The 23,493-nt window shown below is 43.1% G+C and overlaps 1 protein-coding gene across 3 annotated transcripts in view; it reads left to right on the top strand.

Annotated features, from left to right (window-relative positions):
* Positions 1 to 19,617, top strand: part of COLEC11 (collectin subfamily member 11) — a 36,157-nt gene extending 16,540 nt beyond the window's left edge. For 2 of the 3 annotated variants that reach the window (XM_054983713.1, XM_054983703.1), the window contains exons 3-7: positions 669 to 740; positions 10,233 to 10,304; positions 11,246 to 11,299; positions 12,469 to 12,564; positions 12,717 to 19,617. In XM_054983713.1, the coding sequence (XP_054839688.1) occupies positions 669 to 740; positions 10,233 to 10,304; positions 11,246 to 11,299; positions 12,469 to 12,564; positions 12,717 to 13,126 (704 nt within the window). In that variant the 3' untranslated portion in view covers positions 13,127 to 19,617. The remainder of the gene's footprint in view (positions 1 to 668; positions 741 to 10,232; positions 10,305 to 11,245; positions 11,300 to 12,468; positions 12,565 to 12,716) is intronic. The other variant, XM_054983720.1, reaches the window with a different exon arrangement.
* Positions 19,618 to 23,493: the final 3,876 nt, after the last annotated feature.

Genomic DNA, 23,493 nt, shown 5'->3' with positions numbered 1-23,493 from the left:
GAGACTAAAATTATGGAGAATGATGTGTGCTGCTTTGGGTCCCTACTGGGGAGAAAGGTGTGGTTTTAGTGAAGTAAATAACCACTAGATTTCTAAATTCCAAATGCAGAGGGAAAATAAAGAGAGGCTGCAATTGCTATTTTCCTGGTGAAGACCTGAGGCATCCCTTTGGTGACTACTGAAAGCTGGCCTTTATGGAAACGTGTTCTGATTCAGTAGAGCTCTTCTTATGTTTGGAGATAGATACTTCTGACAGGACGGAGCTACTGACTGTAGTGTTAATCATAATAGTAACTACAAATTGATATGCCAGAATCCTATCAGTCACAAACACATATTCTGAAATCGAGAAGATTGTGTTTTTGTTATCTGACACTGATAACCATGTGTCCTACAGAGTCTTTCAGTTTGCACTTGCAGCCAAAAAGATAAGATCTAAGGTGGTATTGAATGTGATGCCGTGATTTTCGTGATTCCTGGGATAGTGTGGTATACTGTACTGTTTTAATTAATTTTAATTAAACTTTTCAAACTGTGATACTGGATTTAACTGTTTATTAGTTGATGTTTGGAAAATTTGTGACGGCCTATGGCTATAGACAATAAACTCTTTGGTACAAATTGATATGCTTGTTTGAACTGAGATTTTTTTTTCCACAATAAAATAGGGGAAGCTGGAGAAAAGGGGGAGAAAGGAGCACCAGGCCGCCCAGGAAGAGTGGGACCTCCCGGAGAAAGAGGTAAGTTTCTTAAGAAAGAGATACTCTTCACCGAACAATATCACTTAGTATATCCCAGGGATGAGTGGATGCTTGAATATACCAAACTTGTTGGCAGTACTTTACTATATTTGCAAGCTTTTAGGCTACTTGAAACTCCAATATAGTTGCAGTATTAAGCATTTTAATGGAGTTTGTACATCAAAGTTGCAAGTAATGTTTTATATCATGTTTTATTTGGAGCAGCTTGTTTGGCTATTCTAGTTGTGTTTTGACTGAGATTTGCAGTGATGGGCGCAAGCAGTATGACATTTTGATCTACTGCTGTTTGTTCCTCTTGGTGGCTAAAAATAAGCAGTGGTGAAGTAAACATAGGAGAGAGTGAGGGGAAAAAAGACTTGACCCTGGCATCCTAATTTTGGAGCCTCTGGCTTGCTTCTTCATAGCCTGTTATCTGCTCTGCCACCCCTCTCTATATTTTTCCTCAGTGCTGAAGTCACTTATTGGGTTTGGTGACCATGTAGATGGTCCTCTAGATGGATGTTCTTGCTAGTAAGGCCCATTGAATCAGCAAACATGACACTTGTAAGTCACATAAATAATATACTGATTCTCACATTGATTCTACTTGTCTGAATGCATTAGTAGGATCAAACAAAGTTTGACATCTTCCAGGGCTCAGATCATCAGTACTACAGCAGAACCCAAAGAGCAGAGATGTTCCAAAGTGGTCATATTCTTGTAGCTTGACTTCTGGATCCTAGATATCAGAATCGGAAGCACAAGGAAATGCTCTTTATGGTACAAAACAAACAAACCCATCTTAACCTATAATGGCATCCTCATTAGACATGGGCATGAACCACAAAAAACCCGAACCATGCGGTTCGTGGCTCATGGGTTTCCAGGAACCAGGAACTCCCACAAACTGGGGCAAGTTCCCAAACCAGTTCTTGGTTTGCAGGGTTTAAATGCCCCTTTCCAGCTGCTTAGTAGCAGGGAAATGGGCATTTAATCATTTAAAGGCCCCTTTCCTGCTGCTTGCAAGTGGCAGGGCCCTTTAAACTATCAGCTGGCAGGCGGGGGGGGAATTCCCCCCTGCCTGCCAGTAGCGTTGGCCATTTGAGGGGCGGGAAGGTCATTTTTGGCCTCCTCCGCTGTTCTGTGGACCCACGCAGTGGCAGAAGAAGCCGAAAACAGCCTTCCCGCCCCTCGTGAGGGGAGGGGGAGGAGGCCGCAGAAAAGACAAGATAAGTGTGGAGCTGGGGCTGGGGGGCTGGAGCTGGGGCTGTGATGGGGGTGAGGGTGGGGGGCTGGGGCTGGGGTTTGTGGGATTTGGGCATTTAAAGGGACCTGCTGCGGGGAAATGGCCATTTAAACTGCCCTTTAATATGAACCAAACGAGCCAGCAGACCAGTTCGTGGAAGTTCGTGGAAACAAGCTTCCACAAACCGGGCTGGTTCATGGGGTTTTTGGGTTCGTATACAGGTTCATGCCCATCCTCACCAGGTACCATAGTAGTATCTGGGGAAAATATGATGTGGATGACTGGAAAGGCGAAGGTGTGCATCTTGCTGTTGTTTTCTCCTTGCACAGTTGTCTTGCTGCTAGAATGACACCAGAGGGTTTTAATTTCTTCCATGTCCAATAAGGACCAGCAGCAGATGATTTTTCTCTGGTACCTCCCAGTTTTTTCTCTGTGCAATGATCAGGCAAGAAAGTTGGTGAGATGTTGTATGCTCCTTGCTGCAGTATTTATTTGCAGAAGGAAAAATTGGAACACTCAGTGTTTTGAGCTTCTTCGTTTCTGGTTACTGCATGGAAAGTACAGCATAGCAAAGCAACGAAAGGGGAGAGAAAATGGACTTTTCTTTACAAGTGCATTGGAAGGTGGAGAGAATCAAGGAGAACCTCACGTCTCTATTCTTGGCCAGAAAGATGACTGATGTATTTCTGGTTTTTCCAGGGTAGTTAAACTGATGTTATATTATTAATATAATTAATTTGAGCATGTGTCTATATGTATATGTATAGAGCAGTGTTTGTGTAGTCTCCTAACACAGTCAATATTCCATGTCATGTGAAACCCTTCACTACTATTCCTTTGGTAATTATAAGGTCATCACTTTTCGTAGCTATGTGATGAGTATTCAGGAGTGAATTCTATAGATTGCTGCATACAGAATTGTTTTCCTTCACTGTCTCATCATAGCCTTGCTTGCTACTGGAATCCTGCTAATTCTTTCTGGCTAGCAGCAATTGTAATGGGAACTGCTTCTTTGATATTGTGGATTGTGTGTGTTGCTGCAACACTCCATTATATGAAAGCACCATTATGGAAAGAAATCAGAGAAATGGAAGTCTTGTGTTTAACTTGGTTACACCCTACAGTAGTTTTGGAATTATTACAAGAAGTAGCTAAGTTTCTTTCTTTCATCTAGGGAGTCTTGCAGCACCTTAAAGATTACCACATTTATTATAGCATCACTTGAGACCACTCTGTCAGATGCATCTAATGAAATGAGCTCTGGCCTCAATATAAATGTGGGAGTTTTTAAGGTACCGTAAAGTCTTGTTGCTTTGAGAGGTAAGTCAGTAATGGTGGAGTAAAATGGTGGAGTAAAATAAAGCATGGCTGGAAGTCGGATCACTTTACGCTTTTAAAATTGCGGTAATAGCTGCGTGTGATAAGCATACATAAAGCTGGCTCATGCAGCCTGGGTGATTGCCTAGGGTGCCAGGGCAGGGGGGGGCACCAAAGAAACTAAGGGTAGGTCCTAGCATGCTCTGGATCAGCTTCAGCAAATGGTAGCCCCAGGTCGTGCCATCAGTTCCTGCACTATCACCCAGATATGCCACATGATCACTGGCGGCTCTGGAGGCCAGGGCATGCGTCCCCAACCTGCCTTCCCCAACCTACAGCTGCCCTCCCCCAAGGGAGGGAGGATGGAAGAGTAGGTGGCTGCTGGTTTCAAGTCTGCCTGACTATTGACTTCGGTGACTAGTGGTGGCCAGCACTTGGTTCTTGGTAGCTCTGTGTGATCCTATAATGTGAAGCAGCCCATAAGGTCCTAGAATAATAACAACAGCAACAACATTTGATTTATATACTGCCCTTCAGGACAACTTAACATCCACTCAGAGTGGTGTACAAAGTATGCTATTATTATCCCCTCAACAATCACCCTGTGTGAGGTGAGTGGGGCTAAGAGAGCTCCAAGAAGCTGTGACTGACCCAAGGTCACCCAGCTGGCGTAAAGTGGAAGAGTAGGGAATCAAATCCAGTTCTCCAGATTAGAGATTAACCACTACACCCAAGAGATGCCTAGAGGAAGCCTTTCTAAAGTACATGCTGGAAGTTATTCAATGCTTTTCTCAGGAATGTAAGAGAGGGCCAATGTATGAGAAAATCAAAGAGAAGGAGGTCTTGTCATAAGCCTGGGGCAACAATGACATGGGCTTCCTGGCTGGTCAGATAAGTGAACATGTCATGTGTGAGTAGGGTATGCAGGCTGCTTTTTGCTAACTACTATAGATAAATGTTTTCTTTTGTGCGGTGTTTACAGGAAAGGACATTAAGTCATAGAGTGCAAATTAATTGTGTTTATATATAAATGTTGTATTTATGCGCGAGATATGGGCCTGTTTAATTTCAGGCCCAGCTGTGTGAAACAGCTCATAAAAGGCATCTTCCAGACAGACTTGCTGTTCCATTTTCAGTTCCCTTTGTTACTGGGTTTTTTCACTATTTTCTCAGCTTTGTTGTATATCCCTTGCTGTCACACCTTTCTCCATTGTTTTTCTCTACTCTTTCTGAAACCTGTTTTACCTCAGGAAAACAAGAAAAAAACCTGTTTTTTTTCCTGAAATGCCTTGATTTAATTTTTTCACCTGTCTGTAACGCCTGTCCCATTTCTCATTGCTCCACCCACTTTATCATTTTGTCTGGGTACACAGCAGGCAGTTCAAATTTTAAAAAAAACTGCATGCCAGTGATATATCAAAATAGTGATAAATCACGCATGCACTGAATGAACCTGCAGTGGCCAATTGGAATGTCAGAAACAAGCAGCCAATCCTCTCCTTGCTACCACCTGGAATACTCCTCCTGAAAGCACAGCCAAGCACCGTGCCTGGGTGCCATTTCCAAGCTCTGTGAGCACTACATTCTAAGCCTCTTTTCAACATGTAACCTAAAGAGAAAGGAAAGTCTGTGGAAGGACATGGAGTCTCCTGGAGAGATAGGGAAACCATTGACTTGCTACCAATATACAGTGAGGAGAAGCTTCAGGTTGCTTCTCATCACTTGTGCCTCTTGTCCTGCCTCCAGAAGGATGGCCAGCATTCCCTCCGCAGAAACCACTGAAACCAATGAAAGGGACCCCCATCAACAATGGCACAGCACACAGTAAAGGGTATATTCAGGGTTTTTTTTTCTGTGGGACTCACCAGTACTGAGTACCATCACCTTTTGGGAGGCTGTCTCAAGTCTTGAAGAGGGAACTGGTGGAAAACACTGCAATCATATATATATAAGTAGAAGAAACTTTTAAAACAAATTTGCATCGTCTATTCAATCGTGAATGATTAATGATTCACAAATCAGAATGCAAGTACAAAAGCATTACTTGGCATGAATGATGATTTACTGCTGGTTAGGAGATTCTGAACCAGATTTGCCTAAGTATTAACCATTCCCCCTGCCCCGCCCCCGCGCACACTCACCCACTTTCTGTGGACTAAATTTGTGCTCAGTAATGAATTCAATCTTGACATAAGGAGTATAAACACAGCAACTTTCTTTGTTTATGAACAGAATGGAACAAAAAACCAGCATTAGGGTGCTTTCAAGAACCTCAACAATAACCTTCTAAAGCACCATAACCTTAGTCCTGCACCACATTGGCTTTTGTGATATGGTTTCTGTTGAACAGTGCAAGCAGCCAAGCCTGGGTGGGGTCATACATCAGGTAGCAAGTCTCCAGTAGTTGCTGCCAGGCCTGCAACAGATGAGTCCTCCCTCAAAGGTCAAAACAACTTTAGAAAGGCCCCTGTCCCCTCCCCCTGACTTTTACTAACAAATCAAGGCTTGAAGGCTGGCAATATTGTTGTGGTTGCCAAGCAATTGCCACTGAAGACATTCTTTTTGTCCTTTTGGGGGGAGGTTTAACCTCTCCTATTTTTTTTAAGATTTCAGAATTTTTTGCACACCTAAGCCTTTTCTCATGTTTATAGAAAGATCAGCCATATCTGTCTATGGCCCCAATCTCTGGATTTAAGTATCCACACATTAGGCCACATTGAGAATTAGATATGTTGATGATGGAGAATTCTAGCAGAATCTACAATTTCCAGGATTCTTTGAGGTGAGCCACAACAGTTACAAATGTCTATATTATTTATACATTTGGAGATGCCCATAGGTTTTGTTTTGGGAATGTTTATGTGAGAAAAGAATTGTCCTGCTTTGTTGCTGATGTACTGGCAATGTGCCCTAGCAGATTATGAATAATTATAGAGTGTTGTGTTCTATAGTGGACCACCAGCTGAACTTCCTCAACCATTAGGACCCTCTTCAGGATTGCTTTCCCATTTTCACCTCTTTTATGCCTAGATATCAGCAGAAACGTATTGCTCCTAAGATTGAGGGTTGTTACTGGGTTAAAAGGTTGGTTGATTGTTCTCTCTCTCTCTTAATTACTACTAAATAACTCTCAATAGCAGCAGAGTGATCTAGGGGTGCATTCATGTATAACAGGGTAGTTCTCTAGTTGCTTTAGGATGGTGTTTATAAAGGAATCTGGCAAGCCTTAAAGAAACAGAATTCATAAAGTCAGTCAAATAATTCCTTTATTGTTGACCATAATGGCATCCACCATTGTTTGCAAGTTTTCAAATTACATAGAAGTCTTTCTTATGCAAGATGTTCCTTTTGTGGAGGGGGAGATAGAAAAGGATCGGCAGTGAATCATGCAAGGATCAAGTCAGCTGGCAGTGCATCGGTGTGAAATCCTCATAAAAGTTGAACCCTTTTCAAAACCCAATGCCATATGGATGCAATCCTGTAATGATGGTGGAGCCACATCTGTCAGAAAAGCTCCCATTATCCTGCATAAAACTCATGCCAACAATAAGTACACAAATATCATGTTAAGTTAGTGATAAAGTGACCAGATTTTTCTGCAGATCTGTGTGCTGTGAGCCAGGTTCCAAAATGTTGGCTCATGAGTCTGCTGTTTATGGTGTTGGTTTGATTGCTGTGTATCATACTTAACTCAATGAGCAAATTTTAGTTATGCCCCCGCCCCTGGGAAATGCTGCAAAATAAATATTGAAAGCTCACAGGAGGAACAAAGGAAGTCTTCCAATTTTAATAACAATAGGATAGAGTACTATTACAGAACTGTAGCTAAATAAGCTACTTAAAAACTGTCTGCTTCAACCATTTCTGCTGAGAGACAAATAAACAAATTATGGCACACAGTCTATACATATTGTTATCAGTGTTTCAGATGCATTTTCTGAATAGTTGTCTAGAGTCATTCATATTATTTCTCCATGCTAAACATGGACCTAAGAGTCTTAAGAATCTTGAATAGAACGTCTGTATGGCTAGAAGCCTCCAGATGCCTGTAACAACTTTTGGTTCTACCAGGTTCTTTCATTTGCTTGCTTGCCTTCAGGCACCAGAGTGATTCTTCTTATAGCACCAGAGAGGAACAAGAAGGAAGCAAGGGTGGAATGAGGCTTCCCAGCTGATGTTAAAACATAGCAGAATTTATGGTTGCTACAGCCAACTTAAAGTATCCAACCATTTAGAGGCTTTCATCAGACCTTTGTAAATTGGGCCTAGGTATGTGGCTGTCCTAAGATGTTTGTACATGGGGCTGTGAAAATGTGCCTGTGCCATAGCAGCAACCAGCAGGTGGAAACATTGTGTGCACACACCTGTTCCGCTTTGCTCGCTACTGCTGCACCCCCCCCCCTGGGGTTACCAGGTCCCCTTAGTCTCCTAGCGGGAGGTAGCAGTCCCTGTGCTGAACTTTCTGGCCTTCCCATGATCCTCCTCAGGGCTTTTTTTCTGGGAAAAGAGATGGTGGAACTCAGTGGGTTGCCCTAGGAGAAAATGGTCACATGGCTGGTGGCCCCGCCCCCTGATCTCCAGACAGAGGGGAGTTTATATTGCCCTCCGCGCCGCTCCAGCGGAAGGCAATCTAAACTCCCCTCTGTCTGAAGATCAGGGGGCGGGGCCACCAGCCATGTGACCATTTTCAAGAGGTTCTGGAACTCCGTTCCACCACGTTCCAGCTGAAAAAAAGCCCTGATCCTCCTTGCACACAGCATGCACACCTCCCTGTGTCTGTGCTATGGCATCACTTCTGGGAAGTGATGTCATCACGCAGGCATGAGGGCACACGCACCCCTCATTACAGGCCGATTTTTTCTCAAACAGGCCAAAACAGGCCTGTCCTGCAGCAAAGTGTAGGAGTGCTCTTGGGGTGGAGTGATGATGTCACTCCTAGGAGTGATATTGTCGTGCTGCCCGTGGAGCGTGCCCAGGAGGCCTGTTCCCACACCTCCCACCACCACCGGGCAGCAGGTGAGTGGTGGGAGGGCGGAGGGTGAAATTAGGGGATCTCCTGACCCCACCGGGGAAATAGGATCCCTAGCCCACCCCCACTCCTCCCTCCTTTCTCTGTCATGTCTGCTCAAAACCACAGAGGCAATTGTCTGGAACCCTCCTTTTCCTTCCCCTTCATTTTATTGAGAAGAAAAAAGCTCTGCAGAGCGTAGGGGGGAGGAAATCTTTCCCTCTCCCTGTAAAGGCTGGGGTGCAGCCACCACGTAGTTTCTCTTTGGAGATGGCTTACAGTAGTTTAATCCTGCTTGAAGAGCCAGACAAATCTGGCCCAGATTGGCATGAGGTCATCTAGATGCTCCTAAATGGTACTGGGGGAGGGTATCCTAGTGCCTATATAGGGAAAAATCCACGTGTGGAAACTGCCCTAGTGTCCAGTTACATGCATCATAGAGGGTTGATCTTAGACAGAAAAAAAATAACAATCTGTGTTTTTCATTTTTTAGCTTGTGTGTGTGTATATGTTGGAATAAAAACATTCTCTAAAGTCATTCACAGAATGAAACTGACCTGGTGTATGCTTAATAAAAAAAAAACTCTAGGCAAATGGTGAAAAAGGCAGTTAGATGCTGAAGTATTGTTGACAATATTTATATCTGATTTGTTCAGTAATGTGCCTATTTCTATTTCATTAAAAGTTGCTGAGGCTACCAATTTTTAAAGTGGCTCATTTAACCACAACTCTGCTGCAAAGTACTGTATCGCTTTGTCATTAAAATAGAAAAACCTGCTTGGTTCCTGCTGTGAGTTTCCAATACTCATTTTGTGATATCTTCTAGAGGGCATGTTGGAGGTTGTCACATTTCTCATTAATGTGGGCTTGAAAGGTAGGGGAAAAGGATGAGTTGTATGGCACAATGGCTGTAATCGCAGACCCATTTTGTGAGTGCACACCACCTATTAATTTCAGTGGGAATTGTGGTGATGTTAGACTTTGACATTTGTGCCCTGGGATGGAATGATATTCTTGGCTATTATTGATGATGCTGTATTGATTGCATGGTGAGTCCAATTTGTCGCACCCTAAACACTTGTGTTTACTTTTCTATAAAGACTTCTTTGGGAGCTGTTTTATTTATATAAATGTCCACCTTGTATTTTCTTACCCATATCACCATTCTTTTCTTCCTAGGTTGTGGTCTTATTTTTAGTTTGTGTGGTCCAGTGCAGACTGATGTTCCCTCCCATGCAAACTATTATTGCAAACTGGGAGCCGGCCCTGGAAACAGATATTCCCCCTTTTCCCTCTTCAGTTTGAAATCCTCTTGCCTTGCCATTGTTGTCCTTAACCATGATTTAATGTTAACATCAGCACTAGTAAAATGTCATGGTGAAAACTAGCCAGATCTCCTTTTAGGTCACTTATGCAAGTGTTGTTTTTCCCACTTCTGCTCTAAGCTATTTCTGCCTAAAAAGGGTTCAAACTGGACCAAAATAGATAACAAGGGAGTTCATGCTAAGGATGACTGCTTGATACACCCAATCATGTGGACGGCATAAAAGAAAGCAACTGACCATCTATTCTGGTAGCTATTCTATTTTCTGTATCTTCCTAATATTTTTCTTGAAAGCATCTTCTTGTAAAAGATCGGTGTTCCCCTTCAAAAACTGTAACTAAAAAAAATTCTCCCCAAATCTTGGTAAAATTTCACTCCTGATTCAGAGCCAGATCAGTAAAATATTCTCCCTTTGCTGTGCTGTTTAGGACAGAGCCAGCGTCTTGGAATCTGAAGTCTTGGGAAGCAGAAAAAATAGTTTTAAGATTCCATGGACAGACATTTGACATGGAAGTGGTGCTGGGCATATGAATGGGAAAAAAGGATAAAACATTCGTGCTTTTCATTTGCTTTTGTTTTTTTTCTGTGTGTTCTTAGGAGAAATGGGGGACAAAGGAGAGAAAGGAAACATGGGTCGGCATGGAAAAATTGGCCCCATTGGTTCAAAAGGTATTTCATATCTCTTTCCAGTGTACATTAAATTTAAAATCTGGACTTAATTTGTGCCATTGCAAAAAACTATGTGGATTATTTTAAGGCTCCATTTCCCTCGAGTAACTAATTCAATTCCATTCCATAATTGATGAAATGACAAACAAATGAACATGAATTTACTCTACATAGGTCAGGGTTTGGAAGATGAAAAAGGATGGTTAACCACTGTATAAAACAGGATGTTGAACTAGATGGATCACTGGTCCGAACCAGCTGGGCGCTTATGTTTTTAAGATACTCTGCTTACATTATTTTATTTAGCCCCAATGATGTTAGCTGTCACATATTAAAGGAGTACCTAGAAAGGGGCTGTGTTAAGATATTATAACAGAATTCTGTGCTTTGCCAAACAGTTGCTGATGTGTGTCTGAGCCAATACATTTTGGATCCTTTGAATAAAGGAAATTATATCTAAAATGCCTTGATTTTTGGATCAGCTGAGTAGTATGAGTTTTGGGGTATGCTGAGCTTGTTCAAATCATGGTATTCCCTTGCCAGTGGGTGGCTATATACAGACTCTTGCACACACATACATCCCCCAACAATGAATGCTATGAGAAATGGTTCAGACCATCCCTGGCATTTTGATCTGGGTCCAGATTGTAAACAGGCCTTGGCCAACAAATCTAATTGTCCTGTAACTAAAGCTCTATGATTATTTTATGCTTCTAAAACTCAGCACTGAATCTCAATAGAATTGATATGAAGGGATTGTTCCTAGCTAAAGATTTTAGTGATTTCAGCTCTGGTCCTTAAACAACATTTGTATGGGAAGATATTAGATTGATTTAATTGGGCATTACTTCCCCAGTCTAGTATGTACAGTGTCTTAGCGCACTGCTTGGAGTGTATTCATGTCCAACAGAACCCATCACTACTTTATTTTTCTTTTTTAGGTGAAAAGGGGGATAGTGGAGATATAGGCCCACCTGGTCCCAATGGAGAGCCAGGTAACGTGGAGCGTCGTGAAAGGAACTCTGTGTGTGAGGTGTCTGACTGGCACATTAAAGTCAGTACTTGATGTTGCATATGAATGTGTCAAATTCATTCTCACTGAGGACTGAATAACAGCCTGACCGCCCCCTTTTGTGTATGAGCCTCCTTTTTGGGCACGGGAGCAGTACAAAGCCACTGGAGGAAAAAACTGTTATTTTAACAAACGAAAGCAGTGTGGAAGATGTAATCAAAGGGCTGGATCCTGCCTAGAACTTCCAAAGGTGCAATGGTGGGTGTGTATATTTTTCCCCACCCCCTCTTCCCCTTGGTAGAGATCTGATTCCTCCTCTACGCAAGGCTGGATTAAGGCATCCTGAGGTCCAATGCAATGTCAAGTTTAAGAAGCTCGATAGCATTACCAATAATGGTAATGCAGTAGTTTTTAGTATTTAGAGGCACCCAGGGCTTTTTTTCGGGGGGAATGCGGGGGAACGGAGTTCCGGAACCTCTTGAAAATGGTCTCATGGCTGGTGGCCACGCCCCCTGATCTCCAGACTGAGGGGAGTTTAGATTCCCCTCCATGCCGCTTGGTGGCGAGGAGGGCAATCTAAACTCCCCTCTGACTGGAGATCAGGGGGCGGGGCCACCAGCCATGTGACCATTTTCTCCGAGGGCAACCCACTGAATTCCACCACCTCTTTTCCCAGAAAAAAAGCCCTGGAGCCACCTCAATCTGAGGCCCCAATCTGTATTTAACTGTGCTTGTGCATTAATCCAGCTGTACCTTCAAGGTATTCCTGGGGGGCGGGTCCTCCTCTCCCCCAGGAGCAGCATTTCAGAGGGCCTTTTGGAGCACTGTTTGAGGAACAAATTGGCCACAATCATTCCCCCACCCCACCTATCCCCCTGGAAATTCTAGGTGAGATCTAAACCAGAATCTATTCAATCTTTGTAAGAAATAGGAACAAAATGTATCCAAAAATCTCAGCCAGCTCTTGGGTGTTCAATGACCCTAGTGGCATAGCATGGGAATTATCCAAAGGCTTGGCATGAGAGGAGATCTCATTTTTATGGGGCAGTTTTGTGCCATGCGCACTGTTCTGGATGGCAAACAGCAAATGCAAGATGGCATTTTACTTGATCCATTATGCATGCAATCACGTGTACTTATGACTTCTTGCAGGCATTCCTTGTGAATGTGGCCAGCTCCGTACGGCCATTGGTAAAATGGATAACCAAGTGACTATGCTGACGACCGAGTTAAAGTTCATTAAAAAAGGTGAGAATTGATCATGTGAACATTTTCCTTCTCCTCCTGTTTTATGAAAGCTGTGCTTGAATGAGCCTGGCTGCTTTACAGCTGATTGATGAGTCTGTCCTATGTGGTATGCATTAAGTTGGTTTATAGAAATGCGAGTGCTCACTTTTCAGCACTGCCCTCCCCCGCAGCTGTCGCTGGTGTGCGCGAGACAGATAATAAGATCTACTTGCTGGTGAAAGAAGAAAAGAGGTACATGGATGCGCAGCTCTACTGCCAAGGGAGAGGAGGAACACTGAGCATGCCCAAGGATGAAACCACCAATGCCCTTATTGCTTCCTACATCAATCAAGCTGGCCTCAGCCGAGTTTTCATTGGCATTAACGACTTAGAGAAGGAGGGTAACTTTGTGTATTCTGATCGATCCCCCATGCAGACCTTCAACAAATGGAGCACCGGTGAACCCAACAATGCTTATGATGAGGAGGACTGTGTAGAAATGATAGCTTCAGGGGGGTGGAATGACGTCGCCTGTCATATTACAATGTATTTTGTTTGTGAATTTGACAAAGAAAATGTGTAAAAGTATTCAAGGTCTGCCCCCTTTGCAATCTGTTTTTGAATTAAGCTCGGGCATCAGTCGGGGTATATTTCTGCACTAGAAACATTTTGCATACCCAAGCACAAGGTGACAAAAATACTCTGATGTAAAGTTCACTTGGATTTCTCTGTGTACAAGATAGTGCCCTGTTTAGGAGGAACTAATCTTCCAATTAAGTTTCGCGTATTAGTCTGGACAAAACAACCCAGATTGCCGGTATCTCTGCCATTAGTCTTCAGTTCTTCAACCCACAGCATTTTTGATGTGCCAGTTTTGTTGTCCTTTATTGTACATAGTCAGCATTGCTGTTCTCTTAAAATTAAAGCTGTAGTTCATACGGCATGCAGAAATATTCTTCTTTGCGTAAGCAGAGGATTGGGAGCACCTCCTTCCTCTCGGTCATGCTGGATCAGACCAATGGGCCGTCGAGTCCAGTACTTTTGTTTCCAAGAGTGGCCGGTCAGATTCCGCAGCCTGGGGTGCCTATAAGCGGGAAGCACAAGCAACATCCCTCACCTACTGGCTGCTGTTCAACATCTGACAATCAGAGGCCTTCTGCCTCTGAACCTGAAGACCCGATTTGACCCTATCCTCCACAGCTCTCTCTGGTCATCTTATACATCTGCCTAAGCCAGTGGTCCTAACCACATTTCATAGTAGCAGGTTTCCCAAGTCAACTACCTATTGTGTAAAGTAGTAATTCCTTTTGTCTGTTTTGAATCTATGGCCACTCATTTTCATAGGGTAGCCCCAAATTCTAGTATTGTGGGAGAGGGAGAAAAGCTGCTCTCTACTTGCTTTCTCTACACTATGCATAATTTTGTAGATTTCTATCCGGTCACCCCTCAGTCACCTTTCCCCCCAAACTAAAAAGCCCCACATGCTTTATCCTGGCTCCCTAAGGCATATATTGCTCCTATTTGATGGTCATTTTTATTGCCCTTTTCTGCATACTTCCCATCTCTTCAATATCCTTTTTGAGATGCAGTCACCATAACTGTATATGGTATTCCAAATGAAGGGACTTGGTTAAGGTCATTGCTGTACTGGTAATTTTATTCTTAATCTATTTCCTGATGATCCCTAGCATGGAATTGGCCTTTTTATTGCCACAGCACATTGAGTTGACATTTTCAGCAAGCAATCTATCACAACCACAAGGTCTTTTTTGTTGGTCTGTCATTATCAGCTCAGACCCCATATACATGAAATCAAGGTTTTATTGCCCTAACATTTTGTACTTATTTACATTGAATTACCAATTACAACTACCATTTTGTTGTCCTTTCACCCTCTTTTGAAAGGTCTATTTAGAGTTCCTCACAATCCCATTGTGTTTTTTTACCATCAACAATTAGGTGTCATCCACAAACTTTACTTTCCTCACCATTCACCCCCAGTTCTAGGTTGTTTATGATTAGATTAAATAGTACTGGTTCCAAGAAAGAGTCCTAGGAGGCCCCACTGCTTACCTCTTTCCGTTGCAAAAGCTATCAATTTATTCCCACTCTCTTGCTTTTTCACCGGCTACCAGTCCACGAAAGGATGTCTTCTCTTAACCTATGATGGTTTTCTCAGAAACCTTTGAGGCAATTGCTTTTTGGAAGTCTAGGCATATGGTCACCCTTATCTATATGATTGTTGGCACTCTCATAGAATTCTAACAAGTTGATGAGGCAGGACTTCCCTTACCGAATCCTTGCTGATTCTTCTTCAGTGAGGCTCATTCATCTTGCAATAACCTCATATATGAAGTGGGCAGTCTGTGCTGATACCCGATTTTCTGGGTGCCCAGTAAGTGCAGTTCCTCCTTCTACACCAGCAACCCCTTCCCAGATTGAGGAAATTTGTTCTGATGGCCACGGTGGCCATGCAGACAAACTGGCATGTGGATCAGAAGTGCAGTGAGGAGGTGAAAGGGAACAAAATAATCTCTCCTCCCCATTCTGCAAGCACAGTTCCATTAATAAAAGGCACGATACCACCTTTTCTCTTTATCTGTTCACATGGATCCTGTGCTCTCAGATATCAACTTTCTAGGAGATGGAAGAGATTTCTGGGCGAAGGTGGATGTCTTAAAAAACTGCACTCCTTACTCTGGTAGGTCACTGGAAGCACCTTGAGGTCATCTGCATAGCTGGAAGGAAAAGGGATGTGTCCAGGCCTCTGCCATGCAAACCGGATCCCTGCTGGAGATCACGGCTTTGATCCAGGGCAGAGTGTTTCAGAGTGCAATACACAGGGTATCCTCTTGTACAAGCCCAATTGAAAAGGAGTTTTTTTGCTAATTTCAGCTGGGCTGACACAGGAAAATTTACCAGATTGATGCGCTACTCACAATTCTGATTGGAGGCAACAAGCATACTCAAGGGATGAATATGAGAGATCCCTTGAGCGATGCCACATGGAGAGTGGCACCAAGGCATCAGGGTAAGAAATGAGAAAGCATTAAGGGATGCTGGTACAGACCTCCCCTAAGATCTACTCTCTAATTACTATTTGTGGATAAAGTAGCATAATGGTATTTTAGAAGTATATTAGTATTGTACAGCTGTAAATATTATAATCTAGGTATTTCAAATATCAGTATTTACCCTTCAGAAGTAAAGAGCAGGACAATAGACATGGGTAATGTTACTGACGAAAATATGGCTGCTGTGCAGAATTACCGGTGCCTCAAGCAGCTGAACACAGCAGGGCATTTAAGTGTGCCAGGCTCTGTGCTAGATAGTGGGCCAAGCTAGAAGTGACGAATTACACTTGAATGGCAAGTGAACAGACTCACGTGTATTCCTCCCTGTTCACTTGCGCACCACTTCACTCAATCACGATCGAGTGGAGTGCAAGTGGAGCACAAGTAAACAGGGAGGAATATACGTGAGTCTGTTCACTTGCCATTCAAGTGTAATTCGTCACTTCTAGCTTGGCCCAGTGACCTGTGTAGGCAAGCAATGTGACTCTGACATTAATGAGGATGTACAGCTACAGCAAAAAACTTACATATAGATTTTAGAATGTTGGATTTCTAAATTTTTTTATCCATGATTTCTCACCCCACCCCCCTGGGGTAAACTTTTATTGTTAATATCAAGTGCTCATATAAGAAGCTGACATGTTTCATAAATGCAAACATCTTATAAAGCCCTTATCAGTTTTTGAATATTAACTAACCAGTCCCTTACTACTTCCATTTGTCTTTAAAAAATAAAGCATTAAAAAAGATTGCAAATATGGAGCTAATCTACTTCTGCTTTAGAGATGGAGTTTAAACGAGTATAATTGAGAACTGGCAGCAGAAAATTAAATGCGAAAGTTTACAGAAAGCATGAGGCTAGATTCTATTTTCTTTTGTGTATTTTTAGGCTTAGAGCAGATCAGAACAGGCATTCTGGGATGGGTAGAAGATTTGTCTAAGTTAACCAAGTTTCTAGACATGGATCTGTTCTGGTATAAAGCAGGCTCAACGGCCAGCATCCCATATTGAATTATACAAGTCCATTTACATCAGGGGACATCTCGTATGCAACTGAACCTGGGGCAGATGCTATGATCTGTTTGTTTTTGCATGTCGAAAATGTTCTGAAGCAGATCTCTGTAAGATTATGCAAGTCCACAATCTTTGCTACAGTCTGAAAAAAGTGGGTAGAATGAGACTAAAAATGAAATCTTAGATTCTCCCCACAGATATTAAGCAGAGCAAGTTACTCTTGTCAACTTACTTAACTCACTTTTGTACCAGAAGAATATGAGGCTCATTGCCCTTGCAAGTTGGCCCCTTGTGAACTTCCATAGCTTTGTGACTGAGTTTTTATATACATGATAGAATCCATGCAATGGAACTTTCTTACAGGCTTGGTTGCAAATGTACGGCGTATGCATGAAATGGGTAAAAATTAAAATTCCCTAGTTCCATTTGCACAAGGAAATCCACTTGGAAGTCAGATACAAATTCTTTATTAGGCAATGAATTTTAATTTAGCTACTTTATCTAGATTACAGATGCTGGAATCATACTGAAGGCAGTTTATTAATCTGGGCGAGTTACAAGGTTAAGGTGGATTGAGGGCCACAGTAGAAAACTGGAGGTCTTTGGCTCTCCTGTCTCCTTAAGCTTCTATTAACTGCTGCCACTGGGGGGTGGGTGGGAGGAATGTACACAATAGTAGGCAAAGGGAGTGTAAACCCATTCCCCCATGCCCTCCGCTCATTGTCAGTAGCCCTCCTGAAGGTGCTATTTACCCATGTGTGTTCTTTTTCTGCTCAAGGAATGGGATTTATATTGGGACAATGGTGCCAGAGCAAGGGTTAATTCCTCACCCAGCAATGTGGCCCAAATTCAAAGTCTACCTTTTAAAAAAAAGGGATCCAATCATAGTCACCAATGTCATTTCTGGTGTGATCATGAGTCCACCATGTGAATAAGAGGTAAAACTGGTTTTGGAACAAGCCTTAGCTGTATCCTTCCTTATTCCTTTCCATAACACAGCCATAGGCACATAGCTTCTAGCAGCATAGGACAGCATTTTGCATAACCAATATGTTTTGAAATCATGTTGATGCTTAAACAATTGTTTAAAGATTGAAAAACACGTTATTTGAGAAAAACAAGACAAAACAAGTCTTGTTTGGGGTTCATTGCTGTTGTTGCTAGAATGCTTCTTTATACACTTGGTGCTGCTTTTTGGCATGTTGTTCTTTTTTGTGCAGAGCTATTCCAGTGTTTATTCCATCTCATAATCCAGAGCTAGTGCAATGTTTATCCTAACTGGCCATTGCAGTGCCACATGCCACCTCTTTTCCTATGCAGGTTTGTGGCTTTAAAGTGTTGTGCTATTCTGCTCAGTACATTTAATCCAGTTGAGAAATTCAGTTGCGAAAATGAATGTGTGGTAGTCAGAAAATTATAAATGTGGGAGAACAGTTCTTGTACTTTGAAGCCCATGATCCCTGTACACACTTATGTACTTGGTGGTAAGCCTTATTGTGCAAAATGGAACTTGCTTTCAAGTAATCATGAAACGGATCAGTCTACAAACCAACTCTGGTTTTAATTGACATATTACAGCGTACACAGGTGGAGTCTGGAGTCCCACCTGTTTCAGAGAGAACCTAATCACACGCAAGTTGCTGGTTCTCCTCAATTCTCACGTGGGCAGCGCTTGATGTGGATCAGGATCATGTCATGCTTGGAGAAGAGGCTTCAGCCTCCCCTTGACAGCCTCCCCTTGACAAGTTCCCTCACCTGAGAAAGGTATGAGGGGGTGCTGTTTGGAGAAACCCAGGGCTTTTTTTCAGCAGGAATGCAGTGGAATGGAGTTCCAGCTCCTCTCGTGTCCAGTGGCCCTGCTGCCCGATCTCCAGACAGATCAGTTCCCCTGGAGGAAATGGCTGTTTTGTAAGGGGTCCCGTGTGTTTCTCCCTCATTTCCCTCTTGAGAGTTCCACCACCTCTTTTCCCAGAAAAAAAGCCCTAGAGAAATCCATGTGATTCTGGGATACACGTGGGTTCCCCAACAGGCCAAATATTGTGTTGCGTCTGACACAGGTTTGGGACTCCAGGTTACTCCATAATGTGTGAATTGGCCATTGCGCTTAACTCCCAAGACCTACCTATATGTAACACTATCCTTATATCCTCCCTGGACCCATCACAAGGACTTTGAATCAGATATACTTGTTAGTTCTGTGCCCAGAACTTAATTCCCAGGCACTAAAGGGATTTATTCAGATCTGGACTGTATTAAGAGGGGAGGAGGGACTTAAACCATTCCCTCATGCTCTTTCCCCAACCTGAAATGATTATGGGGGTGGAGCTGTTGTCTTGCTGAGGAAATCTATGTGTAGCATTAGTACATGTAAAATACCCCCATAGGACAAATAGTGTCACCCAGGGCTGTTTCAGGTTGGAAAAAATAGGAAGGGAAGGCTTAAGTTTCTTCTCCTTGTGGTCTGAAACCACATTGGACACCCAAGTATCTAGTAATTTAGTATGGAACATGGAACTTGCAAGGCATATCTAATCAAAAGTGTTTGTGGTGGACCTGGGGACCATGTAACGTGTAGGACCAGGTCCTACAGTAAGCATGCATGAAGTTGTTGCCATAACATGAATGTTTTGGTGCTGAAAAATTCCAGTGGTTATGATGACAAAAACTGAGTTGGAGAGTACTAGTAGAACTTAGAACTGGCCTCAGGACAAGTTCCATACATGACATTTGAAACTTGAGGAACATCTCATGTTGTGCTTTCAGGATTCATATATTTAGCATACCATAAGATCCTACTCTAATGAGAGATTGAAAGTAATACCCTTAAGGATGAATACTAGTGCCCCAGTACCCAAATGCAAATGATTAATTTATGGCAACTCAATTGATAAGGGACTTGTTTGTAGTATCTTTGCTGTCTAAAGTACAACAGTATTTGAAATCTCTGCATCATTTGTATTTAAGGAAATAAAGTTTCATTCTAACATACCTGAGTATTTTAAATTCCTTTGTCTGGTTCCTAAATTGATACTATCTTGGCACAAGAAGCAAAACCCTGCAGTTTTGTCAGTCCCTGGCAGGTAGACCCCTTAGGCCCCCACAGTTAACATGCAGGTGTTTCAGTTGGGAAGCTTTATTGAGGTCCATTCAGTACAGGTATTCACCCTAAGGCAGTCACTGGCAGTAGAGACAATTCAGAACACAGTATCGTCAGTTATAGCTTACTTTCCCGCCCTCCAGAGTCAGTTGGCATTCTGGTGCGAAACTTTGCAAAAGTTACACGGGAACAAATTAGTTTAGGCTACATGAGTTACACAGAGAGATAAATCAGTTCCCGTGAATGAAACAGTGGGAGCTGCTCGCAGCTGCAAGGTCATCTACTTCAAGAGTGAAAGTACATTCTTCAGAAAGATAACAATAGAGGTCTTCTCTAGGTCATTTGCAATTAGCAGTTACGGCACATTCAAATGGGTTACACAGAATACTTTCCGTATTTGAATAAGACTTTTTGGAAATCAGCAATTGAACAATGCAAAACGTCAAACACAAACAATTACAGAACATAAACATGGTATGTGCATACACAAAGATGGCATGGATGCTGGCATACATGGCAAGTTTTAATGCATCTTGAATTGTCAAAGTAATTGGAAGGCATCCTTACAATTTATCTATGCTATATGCAAAATTCGCCATCAGCCTATCTTATTTTTATCCTGCAAGATGTGAAGTGGTGCACGATATACAGGTACCACAGATGGCACACTTGTCTGCATATGCAGTGTGCTGTAGCCTTACATGTGGGAAGGTGTTTCTGAAATGTGTCCATCTCTTTGGTAATGTATCACTGAAGAAGGAACCAAAAGTTTGGGTTGCAGGCATCACTGTGAGTGATGTGATCACCACGGTACACATGCAGTAAAATCAAGTAGAAAAACTGTGGGGAATTGTATTTTTGAATATTTGTGTATGGGGCGGGGGGGGGGATTCCTTCAAGAAGAGCAGATAGGGCTGGAACTTCTTTCAAACATGCTCGCTTTCTAAAGACCGGACTGTTTGAATATCAGCATGTCACCTGCCGTTAGTTGTGTTAAAAACTCAGGAGAAGCTTCTCAGATTCTGCTGAAATTAACTGGCTTTTGCTGTGTTGAACATTTTTAAGTGAGGTATTCTTGGATTCCCCCAGGTTTGTAGAAGTATCTTCCCTGTCCTTATATGGCCCCATTATGTGGATTGGAGCAGTTGGAGGGAGGGAGTTTGGAATTAAATACATACGTATTATACACGATTAGTAACGGAATAAGGAAGTGGTAGCAAGTGAGGGATGGAGGCCAGGGAATTGGAAATAAACAAATAGGCTTTTGACAGTGGATGTTTGGAATAGTACCTTCTGGACATGGATTTTCCGAAGTGGAAGAAATGAGCAAGAGGTGTAAAGAGGAACAAGTCACATAAATACCAAATGACCTTTTGATAGATAAAACACTATAAAAGTAAACCACGCACAGGGTAAATGCCCTTTCTTCATTACAGCAGAATCACTGCTATTTTTCACCATTTTATCTCGCCCTCCAAGGAGTTCTACTCCCCACTGTATCCTCAAAATGCCCTCATGAGGTATTTCAGGCTGAGACAGAGGAGCTGACTCACGGACACCCCGTGAGTAGGGATGTGCGTTTCGGCATTCAGAATGCCGAAAGAATGCCGAAACAAAAGTGTTTCGGCTTCTTTCGGGGAATGCCGAAACGTTTCGGGGAATGCCGAAACGTTTCGGGTAGCCGAAAGAAAAAAGCCGAAACGTTTCGGGATTCTTTCGGCTTTCTTTCGGCTTTTCAATGGGAAAATGCCTCCGTCTTCCCGGACGTCTGGGGGAGGCATTTTCCCACCGAATAAGCCCAAAATTGGTGGGGACCTTCCTCTAACCCTTCTCTAACAACCACCCAAGTTTCAGACAGATTGAACTTTGGGGGGCCATGTTATGGCCCCCCAAAGCAGGTCCCCCCATCCTCCCATAAGAAAGCGAAGGAGCAGCATATTGTTAGCATGCTGCTGCTCATCTTTCTTCATTATTTCCTATGGGGAAAAAATGAAGAGGCAGGCTTCCTTTGCCAGGGGTGGCATTTTGCATGCAAAATGCCCCCTTACCCTCAGGGGCCCTTCTCCCACCCCTCCTCCCACCCCCCACCAAGGCTCAGCCTGCTCCCACTTGGGGGGGGGCATTTCATGGCCTCCCCAAGTAGGTGCTCTAATCTCTACCACTGACAGCTGGGGGAGGCTTGTCTTGCCAGGGGTGGCATTTTGCATGCAAAATGCCCCCCAGCCCTCTGGGGCCCTTCTCCCACCCTTCCTCCCACCCCCCACCAAGGCTCAGACTGCTCCCACTTGGGGGGGGGCATTTCATGGCCTCCCCAAGTAGGTCCTCTCAGCCCCTAAGTCCACCCCTTACAGCCCCACACAAACCCAATTCCCCCCAGCTGCCACACACAGACCCAAATCCCCACATTAGCCCCTCACAGACCCAAATCCACCCCCACCTGCCCCACACCCATAACCCCAGGAACAGGCTGGCAAAGGCCAGCCCTCTCCCTTTGTTCCCTATGCTGGGAACTTCTAAACTCTCTTTCCCTGGGCAATTCTGCACAGCCCAGGGGTGCCACAATGGTGGGCACACTTCTGAGTGCCAGCTGGTCCCTGTGAAAGAGCACCTGAACCAACACACACCCTCCCTCAAATTCCCCCACCACCTACAGAGATGGCTGGCCAGCCAGCCCCATTGTTCCCTATGATGGGAACCAACTGCACAACAAAGAATAAAAAAAGAACAACACAAAATAAAGTTTTAAATTTTTTTTCTCCCTTCCAAAGTACAAGTAGGCAAAGCATTATGACACATTACACCAGCAGTCCCCCACACAGAAAAATTACACAACTCACTTAACATCAGAGAATCACAAAGCATGATTCCTGTCAAAAACACTTTATTTCTTGAACAGCTTTAGGTTACACAGCAGGGGGGAACACCAAAGGGCATGGCAGCACTATCTTACACAAAAATAACACAACTCACTTAACATCAGAGAATCACAAAGCACAATTCCTGTCAAAAACACTTTATTTCTTGAACAGCTTTAGGTTACACAGTAGGAGGGCACAACAGGGCATGATAGCAATGTACTACAAAAAATAATACAACCCACTTCACCGTTTTTGACAGCAATTGTGTTTGTGTGATTCTCTGATGTGAAGTGAGTTGTGTTATTTTTGTGTAGTACACTGCTTTCCTGCTCTGTGGTGCCTTCCTACTGTGTAACCTAAAGCAGTTACAGAAATAAAGTGCTTTTGACAGCAATTTTTTGGGGTGATTCTTTAATGTGAAGTGAGTTGTGTTATTTTTGTGTAAGATACTGCTTCCATGCCCTTTGGTGTTCCCCCCCTGCTGTGTAGCCTAAAGCTGTTCAAGAAATAAAGTGTTTTTGACAGGAATTGTGCTTTGTGATTCTCTGATGTTAAGTGAGTTGTGTTATTTTTGTGTAAGATAGTGCTGCCATGCCCTTTGGTGTTCCCCCCTGCTGTGTAACCTAAAGCTGTTCAAGAAATAAAGTGTTTTTGACAGGAATCGTGCTTTGTGATTCTCTGATGTTAAGTGAGTTGTGTTATTTTTCTGTGTGGGGGACTGCTGGTGTAATGTGTCATAATGCTTTGCCTACTTGTACTTTGGAAGGGAGAAAAAAAATTTAAAACTTTATTTTGTGTTGTTCTTTTTTTATTCTTTGTTGTGCAGTTGGTTCCCATCATAGGGAACAATGGGGCTGGCTGGCCAGCCATCTCTGTAGGTGGTGGGGGAATTTGAGGGAGGGTGTCT

This window comes from Eublepharis macularius, chromosome 1 (assembly GCF_028583425.1).
Source record: "Eublepharis macularius isolate TG4126 chromosome 1, MPM_Emac_v1.0, whole genome shotgun sequence".
Taxonomy (NCBI): Eukaryota; Metazoa; Chordata; class Lepidosauria; order Squamata; family Eublepharidae; genus Eublepharis; species Eublepharis macularius.
This window is presented reverse-complemented; position numbering and strand designations above follow the sequence as displayed.